Consider the following 13,942-nt stretch of genomic DNA (forward strand, 5'->3'; position numbering starts at 1 on the left):
AGCAATTTTAATGATTTGCCGATTCCAAAATCGGTAAATAGTATATAGATAACGTTCAATTATTTTTTATATTTTTGTGGTTTTTGAAGGCGGTATAGTTTTTTGTTAATAAGATTTTACTTTTACTTTTTTGTGTTAATATAAATCAGAATATGTTGACATCATAGTTGACGACATCATTTTAAGAGTGTCCGATGTATCTCCGCACTCAAGGGTTCACCAACGACGAAATTAAGTATATGGGACCACGAAGGAAGCACCAGCTTTCAAATAAAATAAAAACATCAATCGGTTCACCTAGTCAAAAGTTCTGAACAAACATAAAAATATACAGTCTAATTGAGAATATCCTCGTTTTTTTAAGTCGGTTGAAACTAGTAAAATTACGACGAATATATAAAACTTTTTCCTTTGTTGATTTTAAAGACCTCGAGATAAAACGGATAGGTGGCCGCAATTTTCAAGCACATGCTCATGAGTTGAGGCGAGTGGCTGTGTAAGGCAAGGAGCGTACGTGACGGTCTCCACTCACCGAGTACCGGTGACAGTTTGTTTCGCGAGGCTGACGATGTGGCACGGTAGGTCAGTAGTCAGTAGATAAAAGGTATAAAAATAATACGGGAAAATATATACACACGGTGTGCATTGCATCATGCAAGTTCAGTCGACACTAATGTGTCGAATACTCAGGTGCAGAGTATACAAGGCACGTATTGAATGAATAAAACCAGACATTACTCCACAATATGACCTAATTTATTTATGTCTATATTTATTTACACGTGATGTCGGCCGGTCCGGCGCGGCGCACCGGAGCTTGACGCGCGGCGGCTCGCGGCGGCGGCGGCGGCGCTCGCGGCGGCCGCGCGGCCCGGCGCGCCGTCAGAGCGCGTGCAGCGCCGGCGGCGGCGGCGGCGCGCGGGGGGCCGCGCGGGGGGTCGCGCCGGGGGTCACGCCGGGGGTCGCGCCCAGGTGCGGCGGCGGCTCGGGCTCGTCGAGGTCGAGCGCGGCGTCGATCATGGTGGTGTCGTGCAGCAGGCGCAGGCGCGAGGCGCTGAGCCCGCCGCCGCCGGACGCCGCGCCGCCGATGCATACCTCTGTACACGACCACATATCGCCTTATTGTTTCGCTCAATATTAATCGGTACTATTATATAAAGCTGAATTTGTTGTTTGTTTTTTTTTGAACTCACTAATCTCTAGAATTACTAATTCAAATTAAAAAAATCTTAATATTACATAGCCCATTTATGGAGAAAGAGTGGCTTAGCGTGGACTAATATAGACGTAAGCGAAGTCGCATCAGCGAGGCCCCTTTATTTTCGTTCCTAAGAATTGCCCAATAAATTTATCTTACCAAACATGCTCTTTTTTTGCTTTGTATTAGTATACCACTGCGCTCGTCATCCTAAGACATGAGATGTTAAGTCTTATTATGTCAAGTAGTTAAACTGGCTACAATGTCCTTCAACCGGAAAACAAAAGTTCTTTATAAAGCGTAAAACTAGGAGTTATGTTTTGTTTTTATTTCAAGTTCAGAAAAGTGACGAGTGTGACGTCTAATCATTTTTAAGGTTATTGTTAAGTTTAAATATAAACGGAGATTTGAAATCTGGTGGTATCGTATCGAGAGGCCTCGCGAAGCCCCTTTAAGTGCCAGGCCGTGGGCAAGGGCCCACTTCGCCCACGCCTAGCTACGCCACTGTCGAGAAAGGCCATAGGCTATATAGTATAACATCACAAATCACCACCGGGAGCGGAGCATCAACGAAAATGTTGCAAAAAAGGACAAATATAGTCTTTTTGAAAGCTTCTATTGCGTGCGCTGCCTAGACGGTTAAAGTTACGCAACAATTTAGGTATGACGGAAATTTTCCTCTTAAAAAGTTGCAAAAATATATTTTAAAACAGTCCCCCGCCGCGTCTGTCTGCCTGTAAACGATAAACTTTAAAAAGTACTAAACGGATTTCTATAAAATTTGGTATTAGATGTAGTTTAAGACCCTGGGAAAGACAAAGGCTCCTTTTTATCCCGGGAAAATACAAAGCGGGACTTAAATCCCGGAAAAAATATTTCATACGTTCTCCAGATCTGTCCACCACTAAAATTAAAGTCGGACAAAATCTTCAAAGAACCCGGGGCTTCTCATTTCGCCACCAATTGTACATCATTTAAGAAGTACCTACTTATGTTGTTCTGGTTTAAAATTAATAAATTATTTTGTGGTTTATTAATAATCGGTCGGTGCGTATTATTCTTCGATTCTATGAACGTGAAGTCGCATTACCTACGCATAATGGGTATATTAATGATAGTTGATTTTAGAGTTAAACTCATCTGCTTGTTTGTTTTGAGTTGAACTGACCTTATACCTTAAACCACGTATTATATTATGTAAGTGAGTCAAAAATTTGATTCTTCGGGTTCCCTTTTGAAAAATTTCACCCTTCGCCACTGTTGTACAATAATATTTTTTTTTTACTTTTGCTGATGTCGAGGGACCGTCTTCAGGGACACTTCGCGAAAGTAACTTCATACGCCTGGAAATGCGTCAAAGCCTTTGCGAATGTTGTCTGAAACTTGTGAATTGACGTGTTCGTGACAGATAAGGGACGGACGAGGGGAGGGCATCGTGTAGAATGTGTCATCCGAGAGCTACGTTTGAATAATAATAGTTAGTAAAACAAAACGTGGAGCGCAGTAGTGACCTTGCAGCGGCACGGGGTCGAGGTCGAGCGTGCGGTTCATGTAGGCGTGGCGCGCGGGCGCGTCGTACAGGCCGCCGTAGCCGTCGCCCGCCGCGGCCTGCAGCGCGGCCGGCTGCAGCGCCACGGGCTCGGCGCCGCCCGCGCCCCCCGCGCCCGCGCCCCCGCGCCCGCGCCCGCCGCCCCGCCCGCGCCCGCCGCGCTCAGCGCGCGCACGAAACTCGACGGGAGCTCGTCCTTCACGTCGATAGTGAACACCCCACGTCTGTAATCACACATCTATACTATTATATAAAGCTGAAGAGTTTGTTTGTTTGTTTGTTTGTTTGAACGCGCTAATCTCAGGAACTACCGGTTCAAACTGAAAAAATATTTTTGTGTTGGATAGTTCTTTGTTCGTGGAGTACTATGGGCTATATATCATCACGCTATACCCAATAGGAGCGGAGCAGTAATGGCTAATCTCAGGAACTACCGGTTCAAACTGAAAAAATATTTTTGTGTTGGATAGTTCTTTGTTCGTGGAGTACTATGGGCTATATATCATCACGCTATACCCAATAGGAGCGGAGCAGTAATGGCTAATCTCAGGAACTACCGGTTCAAACTGAAAAAATATTTTTGTGTTGGATAGTTCTTTGTTCGTGGAGTACTATGGGCTATATATCATCACGCTATGACCAATAGGAGCGGAGCAGTAATGGCTAATCTTAGGAACTATCAGATCGAACTGAAAAAAATATTTTTGTGTTGGATAGCACTATGTTTTTGAAATGCTATAGGGTATATATCATCAAGCTATGACCAATAGGGGCGAAGCAGTAATGAAACATGTTGCAAAAACGGGGAACATTTATTAGTTTTGAGAGCTTCCGTTGCGTGCGCTGCGTAAACAGTTAAAGTTATGCAATGATGTATGACGGGATTGTTCCTCTTAAAAAGTTCTACAACAATATATTATAAAACAAAGTCCCCCGCTGCATCCGACTGCCTGAACGTGTTAAACTCAAAAACTACCCAACATATTAAGATGAAATTTGTTATGGAGACAGTTTGAGACCCTGGGAAGAATATAGGCTCCCGTGAAAATATATAGCGTGACTTTTATAACGGAATACTTTAGCCCGAAAAACTTTGTAACGCGGGCGGAGCCGCGGGCAAAAGCTAGTCTTTACATATCAGGTGCTGTTACGTAATTAGTTGCACAAAATTACTTTTTATGGATATTTATATTGTTCGCATATCTTTGTTTTTCATGTTTCATCTACAGTTCGAATGACTTATTGTAAGTGCTATTTTAAAAAGACAAGTGTATGGTTAGTAACCCCATGTAAAAAAAACTGTATAAATACATCAATACTAATTGATTAATTTCAAAATTATTACACGAAATGAACATAGATTGACATGGAAACTTGAATTTGAGCGAAATCAGCGACCTGTCGATGAGGCTTGGCGCCAGCGGGCCGCACAGCACGTGCCAGCAGTTGGCGCAAGCGTTACCGCGCGAGTACGGGTTGGGGTTGGAGACGCCTCGCCGCGACGAGAACGAGCCTTTGATCTGCAATCACATCACACATACGGTTACACTCGATTCACGCGGCGGACAAACAACACAATCGAATCTAGTGTCAACTCACGTCCTCGTTGGTGGTCTGGTCGGTGGAGGCGAGGTATGTGTGGAAGCCGGCCAGCCCCAGCACCGACCACACGGACAGGAAGCACACGGCGGCCACCAGCGCCGAGGCGGGCGTGGAGCGCAGCGCCGCCGGCAGACCCGCGCCGCGGGCCGCCAGCGCCAGGTGCGTCACCGCGCACGCGAACACGAACACCGCCAGGAACGACAGCGACACCACGAACGTGTAAAACGAACGATAGTTGCGCTTGCCCACGCAGTTGCCCACCCACGGACAGTGGTGGTCGAACCGGTCCACGCAGTTGTCGCACAGCGAGCAGTGGCTGGCGCGCGGCGGGCGGAACATCTTGCACGTGAAGCAGTACTTGAGCTTGACCGGGCGGCCGCGCACGAGCACCTCGCGAGCGCGCGGCGGCGGCCGGCCCGCGCCGCCCTCCGCCTCGGCCTCCAGCGCCGCCGCCTCGGCCGGCGCGGCGCGCGGGATGATGCCGGGGTCCGACAGCGCCGTCCGCAGCAGCGCCGCCAGCGTGAACAGGAACAGCGCCGCGCCCACGGCCGGCACGGCGGGCGACACGCGCTGCGCCAGGTACGGGCAGTCGAACGCGAAGTGCAGCGCGCACGTGCCGCAGATGAGCGCGAGCGTGAGCGCGAACACGCCCGGGTGCGGCGCCGTCATCAGCCGCCCGTCGCACCAGAACCGGTTGCGGCCGGCGAACACTTCCCACTTGCGCGTCACGCGCCGCGACGCCATCGCGGCATCACCGCCCCGCGCCCGCCGTACTCCCCGCACTCCCCGCTAACGACTGCTGAACATAATGTCACATCACCACGTCAGTGTTTTTCAATTTGTGCAGTTATTTATAAATAAGTACTTATTATTTTGGAAATTATTGAAAAATAAATCGTATTCTAACTAGGAAAAATGAATTTATTACATTGTATATATTCTTTATTAATTGTAATTAATAACTTTTTACTTAGGATCTGCCTTATCTGCTTATAATACAAGTAGAAAAATAAGTTGGTAAAAAAATTATATTTACTATAATAATAGTAGCTATGGCTCGCGGCTTCGCCCGCGTTTCTAAGTATTTCCAGGATACATCATAAAATTAGAATCCATTCAGTAGTTTTATGATTTTATCGGGTTTAGACAGACAGACACAACTGGGGACTTTGTTTTATAATAATATGTATGTAAAAAATTATACTTTATAAACCAACTCTAAAGGAGGAAAGTCTTTCTATTCCTCATAAAATATATTTGAATATATAATATATCTTTGAATACCAATAATTTTTACCCCGTGATATGTGATCATTGAAATGATTCCTAGAGTTCCATTATGTATAAGCTCCGAATTAATTTCATTGGTATAGGACTTCGAATATGTCTAGAAAGAAGTCCTCAAAATCAATTAATAGGATTTTGATGCTTGTTTTTGTGATAGGTTTAATACAGTTTCAAAATTCTACCCTAACTAAAATGTCCTTGTTTGACCTTGTACTTCGAAGATGTACCAGGGAAAGCCTCAAAATGAAACAGAATGTGAATGATTCATTTTGTATTAGGTTCAATTATTTTATTAAAATATGTAATGTGCAATGAAACATAAAAACTCGAATTGGAAAGAAGATTGTGTGTATAAAGTTTAATGATTTTGAAAAGTGAATAAGTAAGTTGACATTTGTATATTATAAATATGTGATGTAATTTTTGAAAACCTCCGAACAATATGAAAACTTTATGAAACATGCATGCCCTTCTACATTATCAACAATACCTCAAATTTCTAAACCAAAGTAACATTTTTCATCATTTATGTATTTTATTTTATATATATGTAAATGAAGTTTCTAACACTTCATTTAATTTTATTATTTTTAAATATCTCTATGGTTTTTTTAATAGACAAGATTGACAACATTGAAAGTAAAATGACATTTCAATTTTAAACGGATAAATAAAGATTTAAAATATTTGTGAATGTGAAGTAATAGTTTTAAATGTTGTTTCTCTTTCAGGTAAGATTAGTTTTATTTATTAGTATGTGTGTAAGCTCTATATGTTAAATAAGAAAATTATTATAATAAAAATATCTCTTTCAGAGCAACAACATACTGCTTTTATTTCAAAAGTATACAAATAAAAATTATTGAAATAACATATTATAAAACAACATTTCTACAGCTATTATAATCGAAAATGGAGAAGTTCAAAAAGATAAATAACATATTATATATATGATATTGAAAATTATACTTCCACATAAGTCAACAATAATTGTTTTTCATTGTGGGATTTTCATACAATTATTATATGTATAACTTCAATTTCATTTAGATGTAAGTGTACAGTTCAGTTGTCCTGTACATTCACAAAGTTGTAGTTTGTGAAGTTAAAGTTAGTCTCCTTTCGGATGATGTAGTATATATCCAATGATACAAATAAAATAGGCGATATTCTTGTGACATGTGTTCGGTAAAGTTGTTCAACAATGTTTTTAAATTGGTTTCATTTGCTATAAATAATTACTACATTTATGTTGCAGGTACTTTAAGTAATCAGTATACAATAAAAATGTATGTGACAGTTAGTATTGAACAAATGTAGGCTATCATTAGGAATAAGCTATATGGAAATTATTAATATTTATGATCAACTATAATCATAAATAAAATATTGCTATTGTATTATCTTGCTATAATATAATATAATTCAATTCTCTCAAAATAAAGTTTGTTCCGTTAACAATTGATTAAATGAATTGAATGACATTCAATGCAATTCATGTATAACTTCACAAGGCTATCATACATTTCCTTTAAAGTGTGCGACAGACTTGGTCATTCTCCTTACAGACTTCTCAATCAACAATACTCATGGCATATTATTGTGTGTGTTGCAATAAAAACAATATTCCCAATATAAATTATGAACTGTACAATCCTGACTCAATTGCTAACTTTACATTGTTGAGTATACTATTAGAACTATGAAATAATATTAAGGTGATAATCAATAAGCAAGGGCTTATCATATTTGTTAAATTAATCATCATTAACCAGCATTATACAGGGTCATTTTAACATTGCGTTAGTAAATGAAACTACATACTTATATTCTTGAAAACAACACATTACAATAAAGTCCTACAAGATGTAAAATAAAAAAGTGTAAGTTTCAAACAAAATAAGTAGCAATAAAAAGTCATTTCGATTTTATGCACGCTAACCTCACTACTACTACTCTAAGAGAATTTGTTACAGCAACAACATCACATTTTCAGTCAGAAATAAACTCATGCATATGCCATACTTGCACTATGCTACAAAATGATCAAAAATACAGAAAATTATAACTGGGATTATTGGTAAAAATATCTGTTATTCATGGATTTTTGGCACAATGTTAGCAGAGACAAAGACAAGTATGTAGTTTGATATAATAATGCAATATCAAAATTACCCTGTATATGGGGTGCAATCTTATATTGTCAATTTAATATACATATATAATATATTGTATTCATTTTCTTAACAATATTCAATTGAGTATTCTGCACTCCATTTAAAAAAAAGATAGCATATTTGTTTAATCTTTCACATTAATGATTGTGTACAAAGGTTATGAAATAGATGTTGCCGGATTGAGAAATTAACATACTGCATCATAAAGAAAAAGTGACCCAATTTTGGAATTTGTAAATTTTTGAGAATCTATTATGAAATTTGTGTTCTTATTCGCCTATTGCTGTTAAATAACTCCTATGCATGCTCCACAAAAAAGCATTCTCAAACATGTTGCAGGATTGTTTTGGCTTAGTTATTAGTAACAGTTATGTTATGAACCCCTAAGGGATCCGGTCTCGCGTCTTAAATAATGTTAGAATATCTCACACCAATTGCTGCCCAACCTACAATTCAAACCTAGTACTTCTTATTTAGAGCCTCATATACAAAGCTGCTTTCTTTTCAATGGTTAAATTTCTTTCCCATTTTTCTATTTGATTAATTTTGTTGCTTGGTATCACACAGTACATGCAACTGCTGATCCTGGCTTACAGGAGTTGTAATGGAGGGTGTGGGAGTGGAGTCTTATATGCTTCTAGGTCAAGGATGTGACACAACAATACCTTTTGATAATATGCCTAACATACCTAATGTCTCTTACTGATACTATTATGAAATATTATGTTTTATGATACAACAGCTGCACATTTTACTTGTGAGAGTAGTTCCAATATTATGTATAAGTTGAATTGTCTTGTTACTAGCCTGGCTATTCAACTATGTGGGATGGACAAACACAAACTATTGACCCAAATTTATGGCAAAAACCAAATTACTCAATGATTCCATGGAATAGCATCTACTCAAAATCTACACTTACAAAAATTATGTTAATAAATAAAGGTCACAGATTAATGACTACTCACCATGTCTATAAGCCCACAAGTTGGATGACACATATAATAGGGTATAATAAAAGCATTAAACACCTACACACAAGCATGTCATGGACTTTCACACGGGTAGCCCCAGACAAACCATATTTATACAATATTTTATATTATTGGTAGGCATTCATTAAAGTATTATATTATTATTATTATGTACAATATTGTTTTGAAATCTTTAGGGCAGGCCTATGTTCAGCAGTGGACTTAATGTGGCTGATCATGATGATGTACAATATTGCCACAATATAGATGATAACATAATTCCAAATCTATGCATTCCTAGCAATATTACTCTCAATAAACTACAAAAAAAAAAATTAAAAAATATAAAACAAACAGACAACAGTACATTGTTTGTTTGTGTTGAGGCATGTATGTGTGCAGTGCCAGAGTTAGAACCATCACTTTTATACTATAGTAGGTAATTATGAGTTTCATATAATAGTGAAATAAATAGTTAACCTGATTGAACAATAAAGTATTCACGCGAGTCCATGAGCACACCATGCGCCACAGGGAGGAACACACGACACAAACATCTGTTGCATGCAGTCTGCAACGTTACCACCGCACCAGCACCGCGCCCGCGCCCTGAGCCCCGGCCACCGAGCGGTGTACCCACACCTCGCAACATCATACTACAACTCCTGCGGATATGGCGCATCAATCTATTAATTGAGTTGTATTATAATCAGAAGATACCTGTGCGAGCAATGGTGACGATGGGTGGAGCAGGTCTCAGTGGTTATTGTTGGTCGAACACTAGCTGACTCCAAGATGAGTCTGTTCTGCTCCCTCCGGACTGCGGTTTCTTGCGGAAAGACCAAAACAACACTTCTGTGGCAGTTCACTAACACAGTTCTCGCTATCACTACTGTTAAAAAAATCATAAATCCCTGTCTCGTTTGCTGCACTGAACATCGAAAATACTTTTTCCACAACTTGACGACACGTCAAATAATCTTATCTTATCTCCAGAACCATTTAGTGAAGAAATAATCAATTTTACAAAAATAAAAAAATTCACACAAACTTTTGTTTTCTAAGTGAGAACGACTAACGAGTAAAGTTAGAGAGAAATATAATTCAGTATGTATGCTAGGGATGATGCGTATTTAAGCGTCCAGGTTTTTACACCTGGTACGTACTGAGTACTGACCAAGTGCCGACCGGAAATACTCGCAACATTTTAAAAGTATTTTATTCGACATCGCGACACGAACGAATCGTGACGTCGCCTCAGAAAGTCGCGTGCCGTGCTGCATCTGCACTCAAGCATCGTGTCATTATCCACAAATGCAATTGTTGTTCCTATTTTAACAATACCATGGAATAATTTACTATGCAAGTATCCAAGTAAACGCGGCTGTGCTCCTTATTTTTATTGAATCAAAAATCAATTTCATGTATGACGAATATATTAGACATGTCTTATGTATGCTGTATAAGCGAGAGGCTTATTTTTCGTAATAGTTAAATACAAAAGGTATGAATCAATAACAAATGGTAACAGTTAAGCAAAAATGAAAAAAGTGATTCCATTCCATAGGATCGGATGGCCAAAAGTTCCTTTATACGCTGTCACAAGCTACTCTATGTTTTTGCTAATGATATTTTCATAAATAAGAAAATTTTAACTGTTCCTGTTGACATCTGTAACAACCAGTTCCATTTCATTACGCTGACAATTTTCAGAAGCTTCTCTCTTTTCTTATTAGTAAGAGAAAAATAATATTGTGTGTTTTCAATATTACAACTAGTTAACTAAGTACTTTGGTAGAATAAAAATACAGACGGTAACAGGTTTTAACAGATAATTAAAAAAAAAATTGAAAATTATTAAAACTGTTCATCACTACTCAATATCTCGCGCCGTTCTGTATTTTATTAATTTACTTTGCAATAGATAGCAGCATAGTACATATATAGGTGTGAGGCATAGCAGGTTAAAATACATATTTGTTACACTTGTTCCAATGACGTTGAAATAACAGTTCCAAAACCGTGTTACAAAACAACAGGTTGTTATGTTAAATATTACAAAATAAATATTTAATCATATTATAAATTAACAAAGACCAAGTTAATGATTTATACATTGAATATTTTGATATAATGAAGACATTCGTTTCAACCTTTTTAGTTATATTTAGATTTATTTATTTTTCTTCTTTTATCATCTAACGAAATAGCCCGGTATTTTACTAGCGTACTAATATATTGTAAACGAAACACTACATAAATTCATTCGATTTATATTATACTACATATTTATTTTATAATATTATGTTTCATATCACTAGTTGATATTTACCTCTAAACATCAACATCAACATCTGTGCTTTGTGTGTCATTCTGAGGTGTCATTAGATGTCAAATGTCATTTGTCTAAATGTCTAAATGCCAAAACATTTGGTGCTGATTTTGGAGTAGGAAGTGGTTATAGGTTATGTTTCGTCGACGATAACTTTTTAATTAATTACATGTTGCATAAACTGATTAATAGTGCATTGATGGAGTTTAAGTGGATAATCAATTATGAAACCTCTCATTGTTTAATTATCTTAATTGCCTACATATTGTTGTGTTAATAGTTAGTACTATCTCAGGAGTAGCGTACAAGTCCAAAAATACAATGCCATTGCCACGGAGACGGACTTTTGCCAATAAACTAAAGTGATATAAGTAGTGATATATAGTAAAAACACAATTATTTTAAAAAGTTAAAGCAAAATTATGAGAGAACATCTTATCCCAAAAAATAGTGAATTGAAGAGTGTATTGGTGAGTGCATATTGAGTACAGACACCAGCATGGGCGCTAGCGGATCCCGACGCGAGACCCTGACGGTGGCGGCTCTGTGCGTGGCATGGTACGCGCTCAGTTCGGCCAGCAACGTGGTGGGTAAAGTGGCGTTGACGGAGTTCCCGTACCCGCTGACCGTGGCGGCCGTGCAGCTGGCGGCGGTCGTGGCTTGCAGCGCGCCGGCGCTGGCGGCATGCGGGGTGCGAGCGGCGCGCTTCCCGCCGGGCTACTACTGGCGCGTGCTGCTGCCACTCGCCGTCGCCAAGGTGCTCACTACACTTTGCTCGCAAATCTCCATATGGAAAGTGCCCGTGTCGTATGCACACACAGGTCAGACCGCATCCTTGTTAGTTTTGATTTTTTAATGCTTCCACACTTATCAAACACTATGACTTATAAAATCCTGGTTGCATACCATTTCCATTTATCTAAGGTAAATAGGAAACACATTACATTATCAATCACATAATTTTTTGCTGGCTAACATTATATTTGTTCCAATAAACAATCAAGTACTTTCTTTAATAATTAAAATACACAATCATTATTGTTACCATATTTGTTACTTAAGTAAATATTATAACTACTATATCAACTGATGAGGGACAACATAGATTTTTTACAATAAAATTTGTATTATGATTAAATTCTCATAAAATTTGTGTAGGCAATGTGACTATAATGCTTATAATGACTACCAGATATGAAATCGTAATTAGGTGGTCCTTCTACATCATTATAGGTAATTTTGACTATATTGACTAACATTTAAGAGCAACAATTTCGATATTATTATTGTTCATCTATAGCATGAATGGCCTAGTTTGATCTGAGTAGTTTTGTGTAGTGAGTTAGATTTCTAGAGGCCCCATTACCACCTCTACTCCCTAATTCCTATTAATTCGAAATCAGCAATGCATTCATTATTTGTTTGGTATTGTGTTTAGAGGTGGTGCAGATCACTTAACACCAGGTAACTAAATTGTTCTTGAACAGGTTATATGAAGAAGAGGTTATATGCCTTAAAATATTATTATTTTATCCTAAATATGGTGCCCATGCAGTGAAGGCAACAACGCCACTGTGGACGGCGGGTTTGGCGCGTGTGCTGTTCGGCGAGCGGCAACCAGGCGGCGTGCAGGTGGCGCTGGTGGTGATAGCCGCCGGCGTGGGTGTGGCGTCCGCCACCGAGCTGCAATTCGACGCGCTCGGGCTGGGCGCGGCGCTGGCGGCGGCGGCCCTGCTGGCGCTGCAGCACCTGTACTCCAAGCGCGCACTACACGACACGGGCGCGCACCACCTGCGCCTGCTGGCCGCCCTGGCGCAGCTCGCGCTGCTGCTGCTGGCGCCGCTGTGGCTGCTGCGGGACGCGCGTGCGCTGCTCGTGGCCGACGTGGAGTGGGACCGCGCCGTGCCGCTGTTGGCCGCCGACGGAATGCTGGCGTGGCTGCAGGCGGTGGCGGCGTTCAGCGTGCTGTCGCGCGTGACGCCGCTCGCGTATGCGGTAGCGTCGGCAGCGAAGCGCGCTGCGGTGGTGGCAGCGTCGCTGGTGGTGCTGCGCAACCCGGCGCCGCCGCTCAACCTGGCGGGTATGGCGCTGGCGGCCTTGGGCGTACTGCTCTACAACCGCGCCAAGATTGCGGCGCGTCAGCGAGCATCCCGATCCGTGCTGCCCGTCTGACCACCACTGTTTATAAACTGTTGGTGTTGTAGCTAGGGCTGTAGATCTGATATCTAAAATAAACTTACTGTACTATTTCCATTGTTCCATTACTACACAAATCACATTATGTATCAGTCGGTACATAGTAGGTACAGATAGGCTTATGAGTATATAAGCCCTATACGTACCCAGCATGGATGTCACCTACGCTAGCTACGCCACTGGAATAGACAATGTGCTTAGATGAATTTATAATAATAAGGAAGCCACCCTTGTATTAGATAAATTTGTATAGAATTAATTATAATTTTTAAAGTATCGCAACTGTTGTGATTGCGATCTGCGGCAGAGCCGATGAAGTTATATTTTGAAATTGTTTGATACAAAATATATACTATTGTTTATATATTGTTTGTATTATTAATCGCAATGTGTAGTGAATTGGTTTATACAAATGCTGCAACTATTTTAAGCGTTTATGTATAAGTTGTATGTTAGCAGGCCTGTAATATGGTTTCACTTGGCGTACATTTTACATTTAGGGACGGCGCCAAGTTTTTCGTTTATTCGCAAATAGGATCATTCCCGCCTATAAATCTCAGTGTGGGGTTAAACTCCTCTTTTCAACGAACACTTCTATATACGAGATGGTCGTTCTTACCTCTACCC

The 13,942-nt window shown here is 40.1% G+C and overlaps 2 protein-coding genes across 3 annotated transcripts; one reads left to right on the forward strand and one right to left on the reverse strand.

Moving 5' to 3' along the window:
• Positions 1-955: 955 nt before the first annotated feature.
• Positions 956-9,959, reverse strand: LOC115446865 (palmitoyltransferase app). Of its 2 annotated transcripts, none has more exons than XM_037443511.1 (5): positions 9,508-9,959; positions 4,347-5,145; positions 4,146-4,267; positions 2,710-2,971; positions 956-1,097 (listed from the first exon to the last, which is right to left on the reverse strand). In XM_037443511.1, exons 2-4 carry the CDS (start codon positions 5,091-5,093, stop codon positions 2,746-2,748), a joined length of 1,095 nt encoding a protein of 364 aa, XP_037299408.1. In that variant the 5' UTR covers positions 5,094-5,145; positions 9,508-9,959; the 3' UTR covers positions 956-1,097; positions 2,710-2,745. The 2 variants fall into 2 exon arrangements, with proteins under 2 accessions (XP_037299408.1, XP_037299407.1); XM_037443510.1 differs by having other exon boundaries at positions 4,347-5,148; positions 9,508-9,942.
• A 1,198-nt stretch (positions 9,960-11,157) lies between these two features.
• On the forward strand, positions 11,158-13,679 carry LOC115446866 (solute carrier family 35 member E1 homolog). The gene is made up of 2 exons (XM_030173677.2): positions 11,158-11,940; positions 12,675-13,679. Exons 1-2 carry the CDS (start codon positions 11,619-11,621, stop codon positions 13,289-13,291), a joined length of 939 nt encoding a protein of 312 aa, XP_030029537.1. The 5' UTR covers positions 11,158-11,618; the 3' UTR covers positions 13,292-13,679.
• The last annotated feature ends 263 nt before the right edge of the window (positions 13,680-13,942 follow it).

This window comes from Manduca sexta, chromosome 26 (genome assembly GCF_014839805.1).
Source record: "Manduca sexta isolate Smith_Timp_Sample1 chromosome 26, JHU_Msex_v1.0, whole genome shotgun sequence".
Classification (NCBI taxonomy): Eukaryota; Metazoa; Arthropoda; class Insecta; order Lepidoptera; family Sphingidae; genus Manduca; species Manduca sexta.